We start from the raw sequence: 21,252 nt of genomic DNA, 5'->3' as shown, positions 1-21,252 counted from the left end.
AGCAAAGTAACTGTGAAACGCATTGCCTCATCTCAGAAGAAGCATTATACATATTTTTAAAAGGAAAAACTTGTCCTGATCACTCAACGAATTTAGATTTCTTGGTGGTTAATTTTAAATAGATATGTTTTCTACAGCTAAACATTTATTTCTTCATATTATTCACCAAGGACCAGTGAATGCTTTGCCATCCAAATGCCTACTTTTGCTACCCATAGAACCAGTGTTCCCTCTAAGCTGAGCTAGTGTAAAGTAGCTCACAGATTTTTGGCCTCTGGCTCACACATTTCTTTCGTAGCTCAGGAAAAATAGCTCCAGAACAAACCCATGTATGCAGTAGTTCACGACTTTAATGCCCTTGGCTCACAAAGTAGAATTTTTGCTCACAAGACTCCATGGTTTAGAGGGAACATTGCATAGAACCATAACTGCCCTACTCCAGTCACATAAATTCACATCTCTGTGGGAGTGCAAAGCATGCCATTTCTACCACATGATCAAGTGTTTTGAAATGGAAATATAACTACTCCATTTTCCTTCCTGCCAGGACAGGCTCTATTCAGATATTACTTACTTTCTCCAATGGATTAGGATGTTAACAGTGACTGAAGACCAAACTGAAAGAATATGCAGTGATTTCACAGCCCAGCTGCCTACAGTTTCCTTTGAAAACAGTATAGCACTTTGAAAAGACAAGAAAATAATGAGATGGTATCTATTTCAGTAATAGGGTTGTGGGTATGAAGATTAAAAGTTTACAATAGGTTTGCATCATCAAATTATTAGATGAGACTTCTGAAGAAAGTGAAGAAGAGGAAGAAAGCTCTGGACACTTAAAACCTTCAGGATTTCTTGAGTGGAATAGCAGTCATGATAAGGAGCATCACCTATCTAATCCTAGTAAGAAGAACTAACTCTCGTCCTTTACGCACCGTTATGGTGAAAGTGTGCAGATGTGTCTCAGTAAAAGGTAGCTTCTAGATGAACATGTACCTCTTACAAGCTTTAGGAATAGTAAATAATTTTTGAGGTGCCATGCAATTGAAAAATATTAACATCTCAAATACATTTATAGTGAGGTAATTTTTTGTGGATACAATGCAAGATTAAGGCTTGGTAAGGATCATACAACACATTTTGTAGCAGGAACTCCTTTGCATATTAGGCCACACATCCCTGATGTAGCCAATCTTCCTGGAGCTTACAGTAGGCTCTGTACTAAGAGCCCTGTAAGCTCTTGGAAGATTGGCTACATCAGGGGTGTGTGGTTTAATCTACAAAGAGTTCCTGCTACAAAACCCCCCCCTTCTGTGTGTATATTCAGTATTTCTCTGTGCATTCTACAGTGGAGACAGGTGCTTGCTTTTATGTTGGCGAAGGTCACATTCTAGAGCAGGAGTGTCAAATGTCTAGCCTGAGGGTCAAAACCATCCTGCCAAGGCCCTCAATCTGGCCTGCAGAGAGAACATCCCCCCACACTTCACCCCGTCAGAGAGAGGGAATGGGTTACAGAGCCTTATGCTGCTCTGAATGGCAGTGAGGGACCAAGGCCCAGAAAGCAGCTGCCCAGTCACTGTCTTGGCTTGCTCTTTGGGCAGCAATAAGAACAACTTTTTGCTCTGCTTCTTCTCCCTGGCCGCCTCTTCCCTGCCCCACACCTCTCTCTTTTGAGTCCACCGGCACCTTAATAAGCCATTTTCTTCAAGCTACAAGCCGGCTCTGCTTCCTCCTCACCTCCCCCCGCCTTCGCCTGCCTCTTCTCCTCCCCAGGGTCTCTCTCTGTGTGAAGTTATTTGGATTCCACTGGCATCTAAATAAGCCATTTTTTTTCAAGCTATGAGCTGGCCCTGCTTCTTCCTCCCCTCTCCCCCCCCCCCACTTTGTCTGCCTCTTCCCCTCCCCAGGGTCTTTGTGTGTGTCTGTGTGAAGCTGTTTTGAGTCCACTGGCACCTAAATAAGCCATTTCCTTCAAGCTACGAGCCGGCTCTGCTTCTTCCTCCCCTCCCTTCGCCTGTCTCTTCCCCTCCCCTGGGTCTGTGTGAAGCTGTTTTGAGTCCACCAGTCCCTAAATAAGCCATTTCCTTCAAGCTACGAGTTTGCTGTTTTGAGTTCACCAGCACCTAGATATGAGCCAGTTCTGCCTCCTCCTCCCCTTTCTTTCCTCTTTCCCTCCCCAGCATCTGTGTGTGTGTAAAGCTAAGTTTTGAGTCCACTGGCACCTAAAGATCAACAACATTTCTTTCAAGGTATGCGCATTCCTGTGCCTTGTTCCTCTCTCTTTTTTTTTGCTTGGGCATGTTATGCTGCAGTTCTGGGTGCAACCTGGGTTCCCCTCCCCCTCCCCTTGCTACTGAGTGTCTCTCTCTCTCTCTCTGTGAAGCAAGCCATAGAGGTGGGTCAGGCTGAGAGTGTCTGTCCAGACCAAGTTAACCCAGCACATTTCCTTTTATACACTGGGTATTTTGAACCTAAGCCTCCCAAATAATAGGCTGACCACTATACATTGCTGTCTCCCTATTACTTCACTGCCTCATAGGAGTTGTGGTTATTTGTCTGGGGAAGACTCTAGTTTTGTAGACCAGGGGTCCCCAGCCCCCAGGCTGCAGATCAGTACTGGTCCATGGCCTGTTAGCAACCGGGCCATAGACCGAGGCAGAAGCACCACACTGCGCCTTCCAACTGCCTGAGACCCGGTCAGATTAAAGAGGCAGCACGGCCTCACAGCAAGGCAGAGCAGCCCTTCAACCCGCCTGGGACCCGGATGGACGAAAGAGGCAGCATGGCCTGAGCAAGGTAGAGCAGCCCTGTGGCCCTTTCCACATGTCCAGGACCTGGACAGATGATAGAGGTAGTGCAGTCTCACTCCAAAGCACCACCTCTTTAATATGCCCAGGTTCTGGGTGGGCAGAAGGGGCAGTGTGGCAGTGACCTTCGCCTACCCCTCATTTAAAGACCCCCATGAAGGGCAGGAATGGGGCATGGGGGGTAGCCTGGGGTAGCAAAAACTCAAGCACACACCCCCCGGTCCATGGAAGAATTGTCTTCCACAAAATCAGCCCCTGGTGCCAAAAAGTTTGGGAGCCACTGTTATAGACAAACACTCCAGTTTAGTTTTATAGATTCCCCACTTTAGGCAAACATTTAGGCAATGAAATATTACAATAGTGTTAATGTTTTAAGCAAGTTTGTATTTAAAATTAAAAAGCAGGAGTCATGGGTTTGCATGGGGGGGAGGTATTTGTGAATTTCCTGTGTTGTGCAGGGCATTGGACTACTAGACGATTCTGAAGGTCCTTTCCAACTCTTATCATTCTGTGATTCTATAATATGTGTAATTGTGTTTGTCTGTGTCTTTTATATCTATCTCCGCTACCTGGAATTACATTGTATGACACCCATGGCCTGGCCCAACAAGGTCTCATTTATGTCAGCTCCAGCCCTCATAACAAATGAGTTTGACATTCCTGTTCTAGAGGGCTTTGTTGGAAATGGAAAGTCAGAGATGCTCAGAAATGATAAATGCATCTTATGTTTGAACTCAGTTTAAGTGCATGATGGCTAAACCCTGTCTTTCCTGTCATTCCACTGCACTGTTAGGCATTTTCATTGGGAATGTGTATTGTGACATTTCAATGTGAACATATGAAGCTGTCTTCTACTGAATCAGACCTTTGGTCCATCTAAGTCAGTATTGTCTTCTCAGACTGGCAGCGGCTCTCCAGGGTCTCAAGCTGAGGTTTTTCACACCTATTTGCCTGGACCCTTTTTTGGAGATGCCAGGGATTGAACCTGGAACCTTCTGCTTCCCAAGCAGATGCTCTACCACTGAGCCACCGTCCCTCCCCAAATGTATTTGATACATATCTTCTACTTCATCTTCTTTTGCATGAAATGCAAGTATTTTGGGTCATATTTTACTTCTATGAGAAGTCGACCTGATAGTACATGGAACAGTATTGTGGCTAGGAATAAAAACTCTATTTAGCATCTTTCAGTTAATCATGTCAAGTATGCATCAGTTAATCATGTAAAGTCTCAATTATGTTACAACTTCAAAGGGATGGTGGTTAGTTTTGTATTTTTGTATTTGCAGTGTAAACTGTTCTTTTGATTGAGACACTAAGTTACACTGCTGATGAAATTGTTATATTTTCTACATGATTATTTGTTTGAATTTCTCTCATGAAGGTTAGGACACAATTCACTTGATATTGGCCAGGGATGGTACTTGTACTCACATCACACTCTGCTCCAGTAGTTCTTGGTATATCTGCTACTATTGAGAAAGCATTATATCAGTGGATTGAAGGTTAGGGATGTTGCTCTATGACTGATAAAGAGTCCAGTAGCACCTTTAAGATTAACAAATTTTCTTGTAGCATAAGCTTTCAAGAAACACAGCTATTTTCATTGGATGCATATGAAGAGAGCTATGTTTCTAGAAAGCTTATGCTACAAAAAAAATATTAGTCTTAAAGGTGCTACTGGACTCCTTACTATTTTGCAGCAACCGACTAACACAAGATCACTATAATTCTTCTATATTGGTGCAACTCAAACCATTAGTCAAACTACATATTCCAAATAAAAGTGTATATGTTAGCAGAGGCTTGTTTTTTCCAGCTGGAAATGTACATTTTAACTAAGATAACATTAAAGTGGTCAGCTTTTTGTTGGTCTCACTCCAGTTCCTTTAAGAGCAGCCCAACATAGACTATTTTACCAGGTGAAATAGTTTCCACCAATATCTCCCTATACCAGGAAAAACTTCGCCACCCTAGTTTTTAGCTTTCTAGTAAAGGCAGAATAATTGGTACTCCTAGTTTATAGGTACAGGAATCAGCATATTTAGCATTTGATGGATACTCTGTTTTGTTGGGTGGGCTTTGGCTCATTCTGGTCATTTCTGAGGTTCTCTCATGGTCATGATTAAATTTTGATAGGCAAGTTACAAACAGCATTCCTGGCATTGTCTTTTCTGAGCCCAAGCAATGTCTGCATGTGGTACTGTCACTTGTATTTGTGATTCAGTGTTCATGTCTGCTTCTTCAAAACATTTGCACCAACTCCCCACTTAATCCCACCCCATTCTCAGGACAGGAGTTTCCCTGTTCTCAGGAGTGCCTTGTGGGGTATATGAAAGGGCAGACAAGAAGGTAGAAGAGCTCTGCTCATGAACTCACTAGAGATGAGCATGTATGTGTGAACTGCCCTTTAAAATATCAGGGTTTCTCTCTTCTTTCTGGTAAATTCTTGAAATAAATTTATGAGCAATGTCAGTGATGGTAGCAGTATCCCAATTATTCGTCAGTATAAATCCAATCATTGTCACAACAGCTGTGGTCTCCAGCAGCGATGTCAAACGTGAAGAGTCAGCCCGTGATTCATTGATACATGTTGTACACTCTGGATGGAACAATGAAGTCAGATATTCAGCAAATGACACAAGGGATGATACGCTACCTGGAACTGTTTCTCCAGGTGATGGTGAACATTATTCTACAGGTACCAGTATGAGTAATTAAGCATGATCTTGAAAGTACTGCCTGCTTCAGAGTAGTATAAAATAGATTATGTTTTTAAGGTATTTAATTCTAAAAGCATTGGAAGCACTGTCTAGTTCTTATTGGTACTACATCTGCAATTAATAGACTTTATTTAAAAAGAAAAGAAAAGCAGATGCTGAAATGCACATTTAAAGGCCTTATTTGCAATGCATTTTGCTTTATTTACCAAAACCATGAAACCAAAAGCTCAAGTATTCTGGTTTTGACTAAGCAAGAGTGAATCACAAAGTACCAGCCTGAATTTATTTTTGTTGAAGGCTGCAGAAGTTCCAAATTAGCATATCATCTGTGCCCAGTCATATCTTAAAACAAATTTTAAAAGTGCTTTCAAATGTCACAAGATATATCCTCCTTGCTAAATTCACAGCCTATCTAGCCAGTTTTAAGTGTGACCTGAAATGTATGTGCTGGATACACTTGGAACAGCATTTGGAAGTCACTCTGGGAAAAAAAAAAAGATGAGTGATTTCTTGGAGCCAATTAAATTACCATTTTGTGTTTTACATGGAACAAATGCTTTCAACCAAATGTAAATTGGTGCTAGAAGGCCAGTTTGGTTTAGTGGTTTAGTGGTTTAGTGTGGACTCTCATCTGGGAGAACCGGATTTGATTCCCCACTCCTTCACATGCAGCTGCTGGTGTGAACTTGGGTTTTCAGCAAGTTCTCAGCAGAGCTTTTCTCTCAAGAGCAGTTCTCAGAGAGTTCTCTCAGCCCCACCTACCTCACAGGGTGTCGGTCCATTATGGGCAGATGAAGGGAAAGGAAATTGTAAGCCGCTCTGAGACTTCGATTGAAGGACAGGTTATAAATCCAATCTCCTCTTCTTCTATTCTACTACTACTTGGTTCCATATTTAGAAGGCAGAGAGCTTGTGTGCTATCATTTTGTGATACCTTTCCACATTTAAAAAAACCATTCAAATTACTGTATGAAACCCTCAGTGCATACATTTATTTAACATAAGGGCATTAATTTAGCATCATGATTAAAGTTAAGATTAGAATATGACTGAGTAATACATTCTGTTTCCTCAAAATACTTTCCCTGACATTTTCTTCTTTCTTTACGCATGGTGGTTTATAAGCATTTTCTTTTATGGATGGAGAACTACCTTACTTTCCTTGTGTTCTTGGTGTTTTATGCTGGGGTGCTGGTTACTGTATTTCTCTATGTCCTCCTAGATTTCTTTGACAATCATCATAATATTTCACACATTATGTTCTTTGCTGTACATAGATTTTACTTTGAAAGATATATCTGGTACTAAGGTGGTGGTACCTCAAGATCTTTCTATCTTCTTAATTTCCTTGGTAAACAGCAGCACCTTTAAAACCAAATAAGGCTATACCTGTTGAAATGGCTCCACTCCATCTGTCACACAAAATGCATTTGCACTGAAAGAGGAATTCTGAATTACCTATCCAAAATTTGTGGTCTAGTACCTGAAACAAACCCATGAAGCTATGAAGTACAGTGTCAAAGTAAAAGAAGAAAAAAGGGAAGATAAACAAGAGAAAATTTATGGACTTTTAAGATGCTTAAATCTGAATTGTACACAGCCTTGGCATCTATCAGATACTTTGATAGGTGAATTAGGGGTGTAAGCTGTTGACACAATTTCTGCCTGTTACCTTTACATTCATTTCATCTGTTGCTACTGATCTTTGGGCACTCTTGGGAAAATCAGCAGCTTCTGGAAACGGAGGTGATGATAATGAGACATTGTGGAATTCAATAATGCTTTTCAAAATATTATTTATATACACCCTCCTTTTCCTATGAACATAAATGAAAGAGCAACCCATTTGTACTTCTTACAAGACAAAGAGAACAATTAGGGTGATTGTTCTACAGGCAAAATACTGGAACTGATTAAAAACATCATAATAACAGCTATGTCGTCCAGAGACAGTTTCCTCAAGCAGAAAGTATCAACTCTACATCTGCAAGATGGTGTTCATTCTGGACTGGAAGCTGAAGCCGGACTTCCTACAAACACGACATCAGATGATTTGCATCTAAGACTTGTTCCTTCAGATGAAAAACAAAACAATCTGGAAGAAGCTTTCCATGCAGGTATCATTCTAGATAATGGATTATCAAATTATTATTAGAAAGAAATATCAATTTCAGTTGTCTAGTTTCATATTCTGATTCAGATGTCTGGTGACAGGGTGTCCTAGAGCATCTGTTTACTTAAAAATGAATCTTTATCGCTTGGGGAAGATTGCAAATTGGGGAGATTGCAAGTCTTACTTATGCCGAAGGTATAAACTTTGAGAGTTGCTTTTGCTTTGTTTGTAACAATTATTTTAAGATAGTGTTAAGGTGACAATCCCCCTTCTCAACTTCACCACTTTGTTTACAAGGAATTGGAGGGGGGAGACAAAAGCAGGAGTGTAAACAACCTATACTCTGAAGCAGAGCAAGGTGTTTCTTTACGGTGACAGACAAGGCAACATAACTCAAAGATAAGCAAAAATATTTACTGAGCTGGCAGGCAGTTTCAGAATAGACTGGTGAATAAAAAAATGTTATAAAATATAATTAACTAATACACTTACATCACATCATAATCACCAGCCAGTAAACAGAACAGCTCTTTGCCAAGAAAACAATAGTAAAAAAGCGGTTTTGGGAAACAGTATAAATCTCCCTCAGCTGGTTAATGTCAAACCACAAATGGGCATCCCGGAAGAAACAATCAACCAAGCTGACTTTCCTAGTGCAGCTGAGAGTGGTCATTAATTAGGAGGAGATTAGAACAACTCCTTCCAAGATCACACATAACCAAAACACTGTTGAAAGAATAAAAGTTGGCAAGCAGCCCAGAAATCAAAACCACCATGTATATATATAATTAGATTTTTAAAATCCACACTCTTTAAGAGAGATCTTCATTACTAGGGGCAAAATGGTCTTCCCAGCTGCCACCTGTTCACAGTTCTTGGTTATGGCAAGGTTCTTGAAAGTCCTTTGGGTGAAGAAGTACTTTCTTTTTATCTGTTCTAAACCTACTGCTCATCAATTATGAGTGCCAATGGGGTTTTGTACTTTGAGAAAGGGAAAGAAGTATTTCTTTCTCTGCCTTCTTTATCCTATACCTTCTGTTATGACCATGCAAACAGGTTGCCACCACAAGAAAACTGAGGCGGTGGAATGTGTTTCACCAAGGCTTTCATCTCTTCCCCCCCCCCACACCAGTTGTGAGGTTAAAAAAAAGATTCCATCTTAGCTCTAGTGTATTTATTTTTTTGCAGTTAGTCATTTAAACATTACATTTCAAAATAATGTTACCAAATATTAGTAGGTCATGCTGTTCGTCTTACAGAGCTGCTGTATTCAGGAATGCTTCCTGAGCTATGATTTTTGTTCATAGGAATACTCTTGTTTCCTATCAGCTTAACACACAACAAAAATGATAGTATCAGTGTGAATAATGCCCTCTTCGTTTGTAAGTCAGACATGGATATGCCAAAACTTTTGGAGTAGCTTGACAAAACAGATCCTGACCTGGATTTCATAACAAAATTTTAGCGAATAAACCACAAGGTAAATGATCAGTGCTAATTGTAAGCTCAAAGGATGTGATTATTGTTAAATCTCTACTATTCCTCAATAGCATTTTTGCCAAGTGCCTGATCTTAAAAAAATTGAATTTGTCTTCCAATTTTAAAACCCTTTATTCATAACACAACACCTAGCTTTATCCTTTACCAGATTTCCCATTACATCTAAATTGTTCCATCTTGGAATCCTGAATACACAGAGCTTCTGAATTTGCTGTGATTGTTCATTCAGAGGTTGTTCATTTGCTGTGATTGTTCATTCAGCTAATTCAGAGGTTAATGGAAAAGATTAGGGTTTAATAGTTAATGTTATACCATTATATTGCTTTTAAAACTGGATTACTCAGTTCCAGTGTTCTTTAACCAAGGGCTCAAAAATGAATGCATCTTTATCAGGGAAATACCATTATTTCATATTCACCAATTTTTTTAGCTGCATAATACAGTTTGGAATCCCAAGTCCTCCCTTATTGGCTAGTTGATTGAAAGTAATCATAGCAACCCTATTTGTCCACCCATATGAAATTCCTAATAAAATTTTCACAATTTTTAAATTTCTAATTAATTTTCCCCAAGATGCATAGATATGTGTAGTCCCTTGAAGTGGTATATTAATAAATACAAATGGTAATTTTGCTAAGACAGATAATAATGATTCTTCCCATGCATGATAAAGATAGTATATGCCAATAGTTCAGTTCTTCTTCAGTTTTCAAAAGTAATTCATGATTATTCTATCCCAACAAGGACTCTAAATCTTGTGACGAGATACTTTGCCCCCCCAGTCGGAATAAAGAGGCTGACACAGTGTGTTGGATAAAAAACCCGGGCCGCTTTATTAAAACATAACTTGAACAAATAAGGATGGCAAGAGGTATAGGCCTACAAGAACAAGCCCTGGGGTCAAAACACAGGACCCCGCCTTGTCCTAGAAGGGCGAGCCACCCTGCCCCCAGCACACGGCCACTACCATCTGACTGGTGCTGAGCGGCCAGGCCCAAACTCCACCTCCACCTCTGTTGGCATCAATCACTCAGGAAAGATCCGCCCCGGTGAGGATTTGTCGTGATCTGCACTCCCAGCATTGAGCCGTAAAGCCCATCTACCATTCATACAGACCACCTGCACCCACTGGTGCAGAGCCATAGGTGCTCCCCTGAAAAGACTGTAGCCAATACCTCATCCTGCCAAGCGACCAAATCACCAAACTTCTCCCAAACCCCCTACACTATCAAGCAGTACAAGGTAGGCAAAAAACAAATTCACACAGGCCAATTCTGTGAAAATGAAAAAATTCCTACCTGGCCCCTAATAAGGCGACCGGTAAAACTTGTACTGCATAGGGCGGGTGGGTGGGCCGAGAGCCACGAGTGAACTGAGCCACGTGGGAGGGGGCCAGGGCTTTATCGCCCTGACACCACGCCCCCTCCTCTAACTCCCGGATGGCCGGGAAGCCGGATTCAGCCTCCCTCCTTCCGGGAGAGCAAAGTGCAGTCCCCAGCCTATAACAGGCATTGCCCGTGCGGCTGGGAAGGGGCCAATTAACTGCAAGAGATGACAGATATGTTAGGGCCTAACTATTCAGACTTAGCTCTATTGGTTTATGAGATTATCGTTCTGCATGATTCCCCAGATGAAAATGTGTTTGTGTGTATAAATAATTCCAACAGTCTTCAAAGTACGTAGAATGACACAGTCTCCTCAAAACAGAAGCTTCTTGTTTATATTGGAACTTGACCATGCATAAGGATCTCCTTTATGCTTTCCCTACTCAGTTCATTAGAGGCAGCAGCTCTATGTTTGCAAAGCATTGCATGCATCTGCAGTTGAAGTAAATGGAGAAGCCTGTATGCATGGTACCTCTGTAAACACATGAGTACCCAAATATTTCTGGATAAGAGCTATTATCTCCTGGACATCTGAAAAGTTCAAGGATGAAGGTAGTTATTTAGCTTTATTTGCCATGGTTCAACAGCAGTGTTCATCAATGGAAGTGCCAAAGATGAAGAATCACATCAAGATCAGTTATTATCGGTTGGTAAACCTGGAGGGAGGAGAGGAGGAAGTTCTTCCACAAATAGAACAAGCCATGGTGTGGTACAAATACTTATTCCTCCAAGTGAGAGTGATCGTGAAAACAAATCTGCTCGAACAGGTACTGCTAGCAGGACTCAGTAACTTATGTACTCTTGCTGTGTCTCACTGTGAAAGTAAATTCTTTTTCTCTGTGTTGGTAATGAGGAAACCAAGGTTTTTTTTATAATGAACTGAGGCCTCTAATTTCTTTTAATATCTTGAGAAATACCTCTGAAATTTAAATGTTAGGGATATTAGATCAGCTTGAGTTCATAAGATAATATGAGCCAACCCTCTTAATAATATGGTCTGGCCTTCTAAATAGGAACATGCTTTTGCTGTAGCAGGAGTAGTGTTAGTTATAGAGCTCATTTGTAGCAAAATTACTAAAACACATCTTTGAATAGCTTTACTTTTTTTAAAAAAAAATCAAAGGCAGGCAATCTGTTTTTTGTAGAGCCACCATAGATCTCTCTAGCAGCTTCAAGTTGCCTGATTACCTTGTGTGCTTTGTCCGCTTCCCACTGTGAGTCTTACTGTGTGTTGTGCCCCTGACCCAGTCAGTTTAAATGTACTGGGACTTTATTCTGTTGCATTTAAAATACTTAATTTTTAAAAGCAGGCAATTTATGAGATATTTCATTCAGCCAGATAAGTGATTGGTACACATACAAAAAATCTGTGCATGCGTTCTTTCTTTCTTTCTTTCTTTCTTTCTTTCTTTCTTTCTTTCTTTCTTTCTTTCTTTCTTTCTTTCTTTCTTTCTTTCTTTCTTTCTTTCTTTCTTTCTTTCTCTCTCTCTCTCTCCCTCCCCCCCTCCCCTCCCCTCCCCTCCACTCCCCTTTCCTTTCCTTTCCTTTCCTTTCCTTTCCTTTCCTTTCCTTTCCTTTCCTTTCCTTTCCTTTCCTTTCCTTTCCTTTCCTTTCCTTTCCTTTCCTTTCCTTTCCTTTTCTTTAGACTTTTTCTACCTCAGTTCTTAAGACACATTCTTGGCTTGAAGCTAGTTAATGTCACAATAAATTATAACAACATTATAGGAAATTACATTGTGCCACTCCATAAGTCTAAGAATCATGGTTTTAATTCTGCGAGTATAAATACTCTGCACCACAGCCTATATCTGTTTACTGATTTGCATTCTCCTGCTTGTTCTCATCACAATATTTATGGAACAAACTGTTTTCACAGAGGCTTTGTTGCAAAACACCATGTGTATGTGAGATAAAAAAATCTCATTTTCAAGCAATGCTTATAACCTAGTTCTCTGCAAATAACAGAAGTATGAAATATATTATCACTATAGCGTTAAAATTTACTTTCTTTTCATAATATTGGATGATTTAATATGGTTTTTAAAGGGTTTATCTAACACATAGTAAAAGAAATGTGAAAGTTCAAGATCTGATGATCAAAGAATAGTGTTCATGAAGAAAAAGTTCTAGGAGCTGATCTATAAACATTAAGATCCCCAATTAATTAGTATATTATTATGTGCATGAAGATTCAAACCAAGATCAGCTTCCTTCGGGCAGTGACGGCAGATCAAATCAAAATGAACATCAGGAATCATCAGATACAGGTACTAATACAAATGATAACATGTGTGGCTTTCCAGGCATACAGCATTATTAATTGAGTTATTATCATGTCATAAATTATAAGAGACTGTCTCTTGTCAACTCCCAGCGAAATATATAATTCAGAACAAGGCACACTGAATATATACAATGAGTTAATAAAAAATTGCCAAGTTAATTTAACCAATCATTTGGAGGAGAAGATCTTTGTGCTGGTGCATGTTTATCTCCCAAGGGAGAAAGGAGAGGCTGGTTTATATCAAAGAGTGTTATTAACATCCACATAACCAGAGTAAATTTTGTTTTAAAAATTTGTAGACATGCTACTTAAATAGGTAACACTTTTTATGTCAGTGGAAGAACTTAGCAAGAATTAGTATCTGAATATAGTCACAATTTTTATAAAGCCATGATGAAGTATCTAGTTCAAATTTGAGTGCTTCCTTTTCTTTCTACGTCTGTCATGACTCATGAGTTTAATAAAACACAATAAAAGTAATACTCTTTGTTATAATTTCCTCCTAACTGCAGTACAAATCAAGGTCTAGTGTTAAACAAAACTGACAAAGTGAATTCTTTCTGTAACAAAATGCCCTTGATCATAACAGCTCTGACTTCCCATGATGGATCTAAACAGGAGGATACATTCACATTATCTTGTTGATCACTCCAGTTAAGGCACTGAAAGTATGCATTCAATAAATAACATTAATGATGATGTCCTGCACACTCATGGTCTTCCAAGTGAAAACGAAAATGGGCCTTCTCATAAACATATTGGTAAAAATAAAAAAAAAATTACATTTACCTGTCAGCATTGGATAAAATGCTCTCTTAATGGTTTTGTACTGCTAAACATTCTTTTGTAATTCTGATTATATTTACCAGGATTTAAGCACTGAGACAATCTAATCAATATTTATGTTCAAGGTGTTTCACCTGCTTCTGGCTTTATGGCTAGTGGTTCAATCCTTTGAAATGATCTTTGTTTATTCTTTATGTGGTTTAGTGAGTAAGATGTGTTGCATATCAGAATTGTTTGAAATACTAGCATTTTTCTACATATGATCATATGACGTCATTATTAATAATTATCAATAATAATAAACAATTGTTCTGTAGGATAATAGTGTGCATAATCTTACATCAATATACAGTTCTTCCATTTGCCTTCTTCATTAGCAATAACTATAAACATCTTAGTTGCATTTGAGAAGTATTTGTAGCCAGACATAAATATCTATTGTTTGTGCCATTATTGATATTTTCTTATTAATTTTCCCTGAAGCTTAGTAGAGAATTGCTGTTTTATATTTACTATATAGCTGTCATTATAGTGGCAGGGATTTTTCATGTAATCTGTTTTTACTTGCCCCTTCTGGTGTAAAGTACATCTCTTCTTTTGCACTTCAATAGTATAATTTACACCAAAACCCTTAGTCCATATGGGTAATATCAGTGTTGAAAAGCAGCTATTGTCCCAGTTAAAAACATTCTTGTTTTTCTCATCAGTTTAAATTGGGTGGATGGTTTCCTACAGAAGCTTGAGAGTTACTCCAAGTCTTTGTCATCAGTAGTCAAGTTGTTATTTAATTGTCCTTTGTTTAAAAATGCCTTTCATGAAAATAAATCTAAAGATAGTTGTGTTAGTCTGCTGTGACAAAAATTAATAGGAGATTAGTGACACTTAAAAAACTAACTAGGAGCTTAGGGAAAACCCTCTATATGTATCTGACCAAGTGGGTCCTACTTCATGCAAAGTTATGCTGGAAGAAAATCTTTTTAGCCTTCAAAATGTCACATGGGTTTTTTAAATTTTTCTAAAAATATTTACACATAAAGTAGTGATTGATATACTGTACATAAATTCTGGCATAAAGAAGTCTAAAAGGCATCTTTTCTGCTCATCTCCTTGAATGCCAATAGTATACTAGAGTTCAAAGTATAGAGGGGAGAGTCTAAAGAATATTAATAGCAGTGGTCCTGCATATAGCAAAATGCTTCATCATTAATGCTTCATCATTAAAGCAGATGAGGTGTCTAATGATCTGATGAAACATGGAGGATCTACTCAGAATCCACTAACACATGGAATGTATCCTGATTCTGAACTGGAGAATGAAGAACAATATTCTACAAACACATATAGTGAAGAAACTCTACCTGGAATTATTCCTCCAAGTGATAATGAACAAAAAAATACATCCATTTATACAGGTATCTGTTCACCCCATCTTCCCTAGTAAATTCATTGCCATTCCTTTTTAAGAAGTGCAATCCAGATTATACCAAATTGGGATTGCAGCCTGATATGCATAATGATATGACTCAAAGAAAGAGTTGACACTAATATGTAAATGTGGTTGAGAAAAGTACGCTGTTAAGAAATGACAGAGTCATCACTGTAACAGTTGTAGTCTCTACTGACGGTGCTAGCCATGAAGACAGTGATCATGATCATTTTGACTGGGACAGTGAAAATACATACCCTAAAAATGTATCTAGAGATGGCATGCCTCCTGTTATTTCTCCAAGTGAAAGCAAGAATGAAAAGAATTTGAAAACAAATCACACAGGTATCAAGGGGGGGATTCCACATCTTTCACCTTTTCTTTGTTAGTAACTGACTTGGATTATATTACATTCACAATGTATTTAATGTGCAGTCCTCCCTTTCTAATAGAATAGTAAAGTCTCCTTGATTTCAGCTGAAGATTAGATAGTACCTATAAAACTAAACAAAATGGAGAATTATGGGGGGTGGGATCTGTGTAAGTGTAATCTTTAAAACACATTCAACCATCACTGTAACAGCTGTTGATGCTGCTGATCCTCTCATAGTCTATGGGGAATTATTCATTCTGGAGCAGTGAAGGCAAATACTCCCAAAGTTATCTAGAGATGATTTCCTACCTAGATGTATCCAAGTGGGTAGCTGCAGGGCTTTTTTTGTAGAAAAAGCACAGCAGGAATTCATTTGCATATTAGACCACACACCCTGATATCACCATTGTTTCACACAGGACTTTTTGTTAGAAAAGCCCAGCAGGAACTCATTTGCATATTAGGCCACAACCCCTAATGTTAAGCCAGCCAGAACTGTGTTCCTGCTCAGAAAAAGCCCTGGGTAGGCGTGTTGGTCTGATGCAATAGAACAAAGTTAGAGTCCAATAGCACCTTCAACACCAACAAAATTTTATTCAGGATGTGAGCTTTTGTTGCACACACTTTCTCAGACTCTGTTGGATTCTAACTTGGTTCTACCTAGTGGTTCTTCAGCCTGAAAATTAATCCAAAAAAAATGTAAAAAGAGTCATAGTTCTCTTTGCTAAGTAGTTATAGTTACTCTTCCAAAATGATTTGTTTAGCATCACAACCCATTTAAGATTTAATCATGTTTTCACATAAGTAAGTAAAGTGGTTAAATGGAATCCTACTGATTTCCATATAAATTTGCATTGGATCTAGAAAATCTAATTAAGTCAGGGAAAATGAGGTTTAATCATGTTACATGGTATCCTGAGGATTGATTTGGGGTGATCCTAGATAAAAACTAGATGCATGTAGAGAAGTAGGCCTGATGCTGGGGCCCCAGGGGCCCCAGGCCAGCACCTGCCCCTGAGCCCCCCCCCCACCTATGCCTGCCCTGCCCACAAGGAGGGCAGGGCAGGCTTCGGGTGAGCCACGCCTGCACTCTCAGAAGCAATCTGAAACTGCCCTTGCTGTAGATTATGCATAATACTGTCATATCCCACATAGTATGCAACCATGTCTCCTTTAAAGTTAATAGCTGATATGTTCTACATCTCATGCTAAGAGAATTTAGCAAATTACAAAGGAAGTGGCTTTGAAAACAGCATTTAAAACTGACCTGTCTTCATAACAGCTGTACTTTCCAGTGGCGACACTTATTCTGAAGACTCTGCTCATGATATTATATTGCATAGGAAGCATTCAGACTGGGATAGTGAAGATAAATATCCCACATCCAGAGATCATTTGTTGCCTGAAAGTATTCCTTCAGTTGAAAGTGAACATGAAAATGAACCAACACATACAGGTATCAGCTTGTAAGAATTTAAATAGTTGTTTTGTTTTCTGTTACCTTTACATCTGAGGTAGATTCCTATATCAATTCCACTGAGATCAGTGTACTGAATTACTATTGCCTTTAATTAGAACATGAAAAAGCCACATTGCATGTACAATGTATAGTTTTAATCTTGTATGTACACTATAGTTGTAAATCATCTTGGAGATCACTTGTTGAAAAAGGTGGTATATTGGCCTTTATCAAGTAATATACTGTGATACATCTATACACTCTAAATAATGTGGGAGATTGACTATGCAAACATAGTATTTAAAATAGATCTTCCTATGTGGTGTGTCCTTGCATTCATTCCCAATACTTCATTACTGCTTTTGGTAATCATAACGTTTATCAAAGTGGATCTGCTCCTGGGAATAATTCTTCCAAAGCAATCCTGAAAACATTTAGCCAACATAATTCCAGTTTGGTGTTAGATGAGTGCTTAGTCTGTAAATCACAAATAACATCTCAACAAATTAAATGGCTGTTAGAGTCACAACCCTGCTATATTCATTTAGTTCAGCAACATATATTACTTAGTTAAAGGCTGAGGTAATATACTATGTAAGTATAACATATGAAAATGTCAAACCTTCATTGCAACAGCTGTTGCCTTCAGTGGTAATGGCAGGCAGGGAGATATCACAGAAGATCCATTAGTATACAGCAAACAACCTGGATACAACAATGAAAATGAATATTCTATTAATCTAACGAATGGCGTGGCACTTGGAGTTATTCCTCCAAGTAAAACCAAGCATGGAAGTAAAACCCTCCATACAGGTACCTGTCAGAAAATGGGATTCAAATAAGTTTGTTTCCTTCAGTTATTTATCTGTAGGCATCACATACTCATTAAGAAGGCTATCCTGACTTCACTAATAACTTTATAATCTATTCAGAAGTATAGTCTGAAGTGGCTCTATGTTCACAGCCTATAAGAATGATCCGACCTTCACTGTAATATCTTTGATTTATAGGGATGACAGTAATGGGAACATTATAAATTAAATTCACAAGTAAATGGAATGTTTCAATGATGGGATAGTGAGGACAAGTATCCTCAAGTATCCTAGGAACACATCTAGGGATGAGGTGCTACCTGAAATTATTCCTTAAAGTAAAAACAAATATAAAAAGGAACATATAGGTACTGCATCTGAGAAAATCACCAATCTGTTTTCTTGTTAGATTACATTTTTTGAAATTTATTGGCGTTAATGGCCACTATCAGTAGTCCTACAAGGGAGGCCCAACTTCCAGGGAATAAGTTTCATTCTTTTTCAAATGATGGCATCTCTCTCCACAAGCTGCTTCAAAAACTGCTTTTAAAACCCCATGTTTGTTGAGCAGGGCTCGTAATAGTGTTATAAAATGAAAGACTCTAAAGCTTCTGCTGTATGTATACTGTAAACAAGGTTAGGTAATATGCTGTTTAGTAAATAACCTGGAAAAATATCATTCAAACAGTAAAAGTGATGCAACTGTAATTTAACAGTTGTGATCTCCAGTGATGGAACTGAGCATGAAGTCTCTATTCAAGATTCACCAAACCATGAAACAGATCCTGGCTGGGACAGTGCAGAAAAGCATCCAGCAAATGAATCAACAGATGGTGTGGTACCTAGAATTATCCTTCCAGCTGAACATGTACATGAAAAGGAAATCTTACATACAGGTATCAGCTGGGAAAGGACAATGTACATCTTTGAGAATTATCATTTTATTTGCTTTTGGTGTACATCAATTAAACTAGATAATTCTAGATAATAGGTTACAATACTAACTACACTGAAATCAGTGGCTAAAAACATTGACTTTCACCAGACATGGAATCTGGCCATATTATGATTGGATAAAACGGCTTTTAGTCAGTGAAATCTGGACATGAAAACATAACGTATATACTTGATCCCACCATCCTACAATGAGGCAACTGTGGTATGTAATATGACATCAGACATGAAGATCTAGTCCTAGTCCATTAATGAATAGGATACAATTCAACAGTGTTGAATACAAGTAGTGCACAAACATATCTCAAAATCATTTGTTCTTGATACTAGTCCCACAAGAAAAAGTGAGCATAATATGAAAACATATTCAGAACAGGTACCAGGTCTAAACAGAGATTCTGTTGTTTTTTTCTTTTCACTGCTAGATGAGGTTTTGTTATTTCTGCAGCTAAATTATGTTTCTTTTTGTCCTGCTTACTGTGCAGTCTTGACTTAAAGGTTAAAATCTTGTTAATTTCCCCTGAAGTCTTATATTGGATATCAATAAAGAATTTTAATACAGCTCAGTAAAATAATAGTCAATGATGCAGACAGTACTATGCAGATATAACACTAGAAATTCATCAGACCATCATTATAACAGTTGTGGATTCCTTTGATGAAACAAAATATGAAGATGCCACTAATCATCTACCAGTGCATGATGTGCAGCATGAATGGAGTAGAGAAGATAAATATCCAGCAAATGGAACAAAGGATGAAGAAGGACTTGCCATTTTTCCTGCACCAAAAAACAATAATGAAGAGAAAGGCTTTCATACAGGTACTACTGGCAAATAATTATAGGTAGAATCTGTGGGATCACTTAGATTGGTTCTGCCCATTGTCATCACTGGCTGCTTACTTTCATTCAATGAACAGACAGTCATTACTATTTGGTATGTTATATATCATGGTGTTCACACAACCACTTGATAAACAGGTTGTCTGAATCATCCTGTGAAGCAATGAGAATTCTGCTTCACTGGACTTCTGTCCAGAATTCTGGCATTAGTTGTTGGTAAATTGCTCTTTGTGGTATAATACTGTGAGAAAAACTGGCATTTTCATTTTATCGCACCAGGTTTCCCCCCACCCCCCACTACTGTAGCTCAAAATACCCTTCCCTCCAATGTTGCTCTTTGGAGAAACAAGCACAGCATGAAGGGATCAGAGATCTGCAGCAAGAAGGTGAAATTGGCAGAATTTTCTCCCTTCTGAACTTTCAGATAGAATATAGTTCTGTAGGAGGTACTTTAGAGACTAAATTAGATTAATGCCTTCTCAGTGAGAAAGGAATTCAGCTCGCACAAAATGCTACTGGGAGGGGCAAAAAGGGCAATATCTGGCACTTCAAAATATAATACATGAAAGTACAGTACAGATAATAAACTCCCTACCTCATGTTCCTGGGATCTTGATTCCCTGTTAACCACTTCCTTGTTTCTTTGTATCAAACATTAGTGCATTGGTTTTCTCAGTTATTCTAACAGAGCCTATGAGAACAGATACAGGAAACTCTGGACTGGGCTTTTGTATTTTTTCCAAACTGTTAGTTTCTGAACATCAAGAGACTACAATGGTAACATAGATCCAAAAGAGGCTATCATTTTTCTTCTTTTCTTGGACACTTAACAGTGTAATGTTAAGGAAAATTGCAGAGTATAGATTCACATGTATCAGTGTGCTTTATTGTAAAGGGTTACTGCTGGAGAACGATTTTGATAGCAAACATCCAGAACTTTTTACAAACTCTATTAGGAAAAAAACACTGTGGCATTGAAATTATGAATGAAACTGAAAATATTGAATGAGGGGACCTCAGAATAGATTGGAGTGCAAGAATCATAGTTCACAATTGATTAATCAAACAGTTGCCATCCATAACAATGATGCTCATGAAGATGCAACACAAGAGCCATTACCTCCTGTTCATCAACCAGACTGGCACACGGAAGAAGACTATTTCACTACTACTTCTGTTCATCAACCAGATTGGCACATGGAAGAAGAATATTCTGCTAATACTTCTAGAGATGATATACTGATGGGAAATAGTGCAAATAATGGAATCGAACACGATCCCTTACATACAGGTATTACTCTGAATCCTGTATTATGTTCATGTGATCATGATGTAAGAAATAAGATGTGGTTGCTTTAGTATATTTTATTATCAGACCTTGATAAAAGTCTGGATTCTCAGATTATCATATCTCATACCATGATTAGAGTGTCATGTACCATTTGACCAAATATTCCACACTGAGAATTTATCTTGTTTGTTTATTGACATACAATGGAATTCATTTGGCTTTTAGTTTGAGATCATGTGTAAATCTTGCAGAACATAAAGAAACAAGTTTTATATAGTTTTTAATTTGTCTTCAATTTTCCCCTTTTGATATTGCCGTCTATTCATTGTGATTATTCTGTGAATCAGTCATTGGTCTAAAGTCAATAGATTGGATTCTGACAACTTTCCAGTGGTAGAAGAAAGAGGAAAATGTGATCTTGTCTGATTTCTGAACATAGCTTTTCCAGGGGTCAAATGAGTCTGCTTGAGGAGAGGGGAATGAGGCATGATCCATTTC

General features: G+C 38.4%; 1 protein-coding gene across 1 annotated transcript in view; it reads left to right on the top strand.

Moving 5' to 3' along the window:
- CD44 (CD44 molecule (Indian blood group)) overlaps positions 1 to 21,252 on the top strand; it is a 145,588-nt gene that overhangs the window by 102,489 nt on the left and 21,847 nt on the right. The window contains exons 7-16 of the mRNA XM_060262376.1: positions 787 to 900; positions 5,272 to 5,505; positions 7,462 to 7,644; positions 11,113 to 11,292; positions 12,715 to 12,792; positions 14,819 to 15,007; positions 15,202 to 15,366; positions 16,677 to 16,850; positions 18,382 to 18,561; positions 20,533 to 20,754. Of these exons, the coding sequence (XP_060118359.1) occupies positions 787 to 900; positions 5,272 to 5,505; positions 7,462 to 7,644; positions 11,113 to 11,292; positions 12,715 to 12,792; positions 14,819 to 15,007; positions 15,202 to 15,366; positions 16,677 to 16,850; positions 18,382 to 18,561; positions 20,533 to 20,754 (1,719 nt within the window). The remainder of the gene's footprint in view (positions 1 to 786; positions 901 to 5,271; positions 5,506 to 7,461; positions 7,645 to 11,112; positions 11,293 to 12,714; positions 12,793 to 14,818; positions 15,008 to 15,201; positions 15,367 to 16,676; positions 16,851 to 18,381; positions 18,562 to 20,532; positions 20,755 to 21,252) is intronic.

Source organism: Heteronotia binoei, chromosome 21 (genome assembly GCF_032191835.1).
Source record: "Heteronotia binoei isolate CCM8104 ecotype False Entrance Well chromosome 21, APGP_CSIRO_Hbin_v1, whole genome shotgun sequence".
NCBI lineage: Eukaryota > Metazoa > Chordata > Lepidosauria > Squamata > Gekkonidae > Heteronotia > Heteronotia binoei.
Note: the sequence above shows the minus strand (reverse complement) of the source record. Positions and strands in the feature narration are given on the sequence as shown.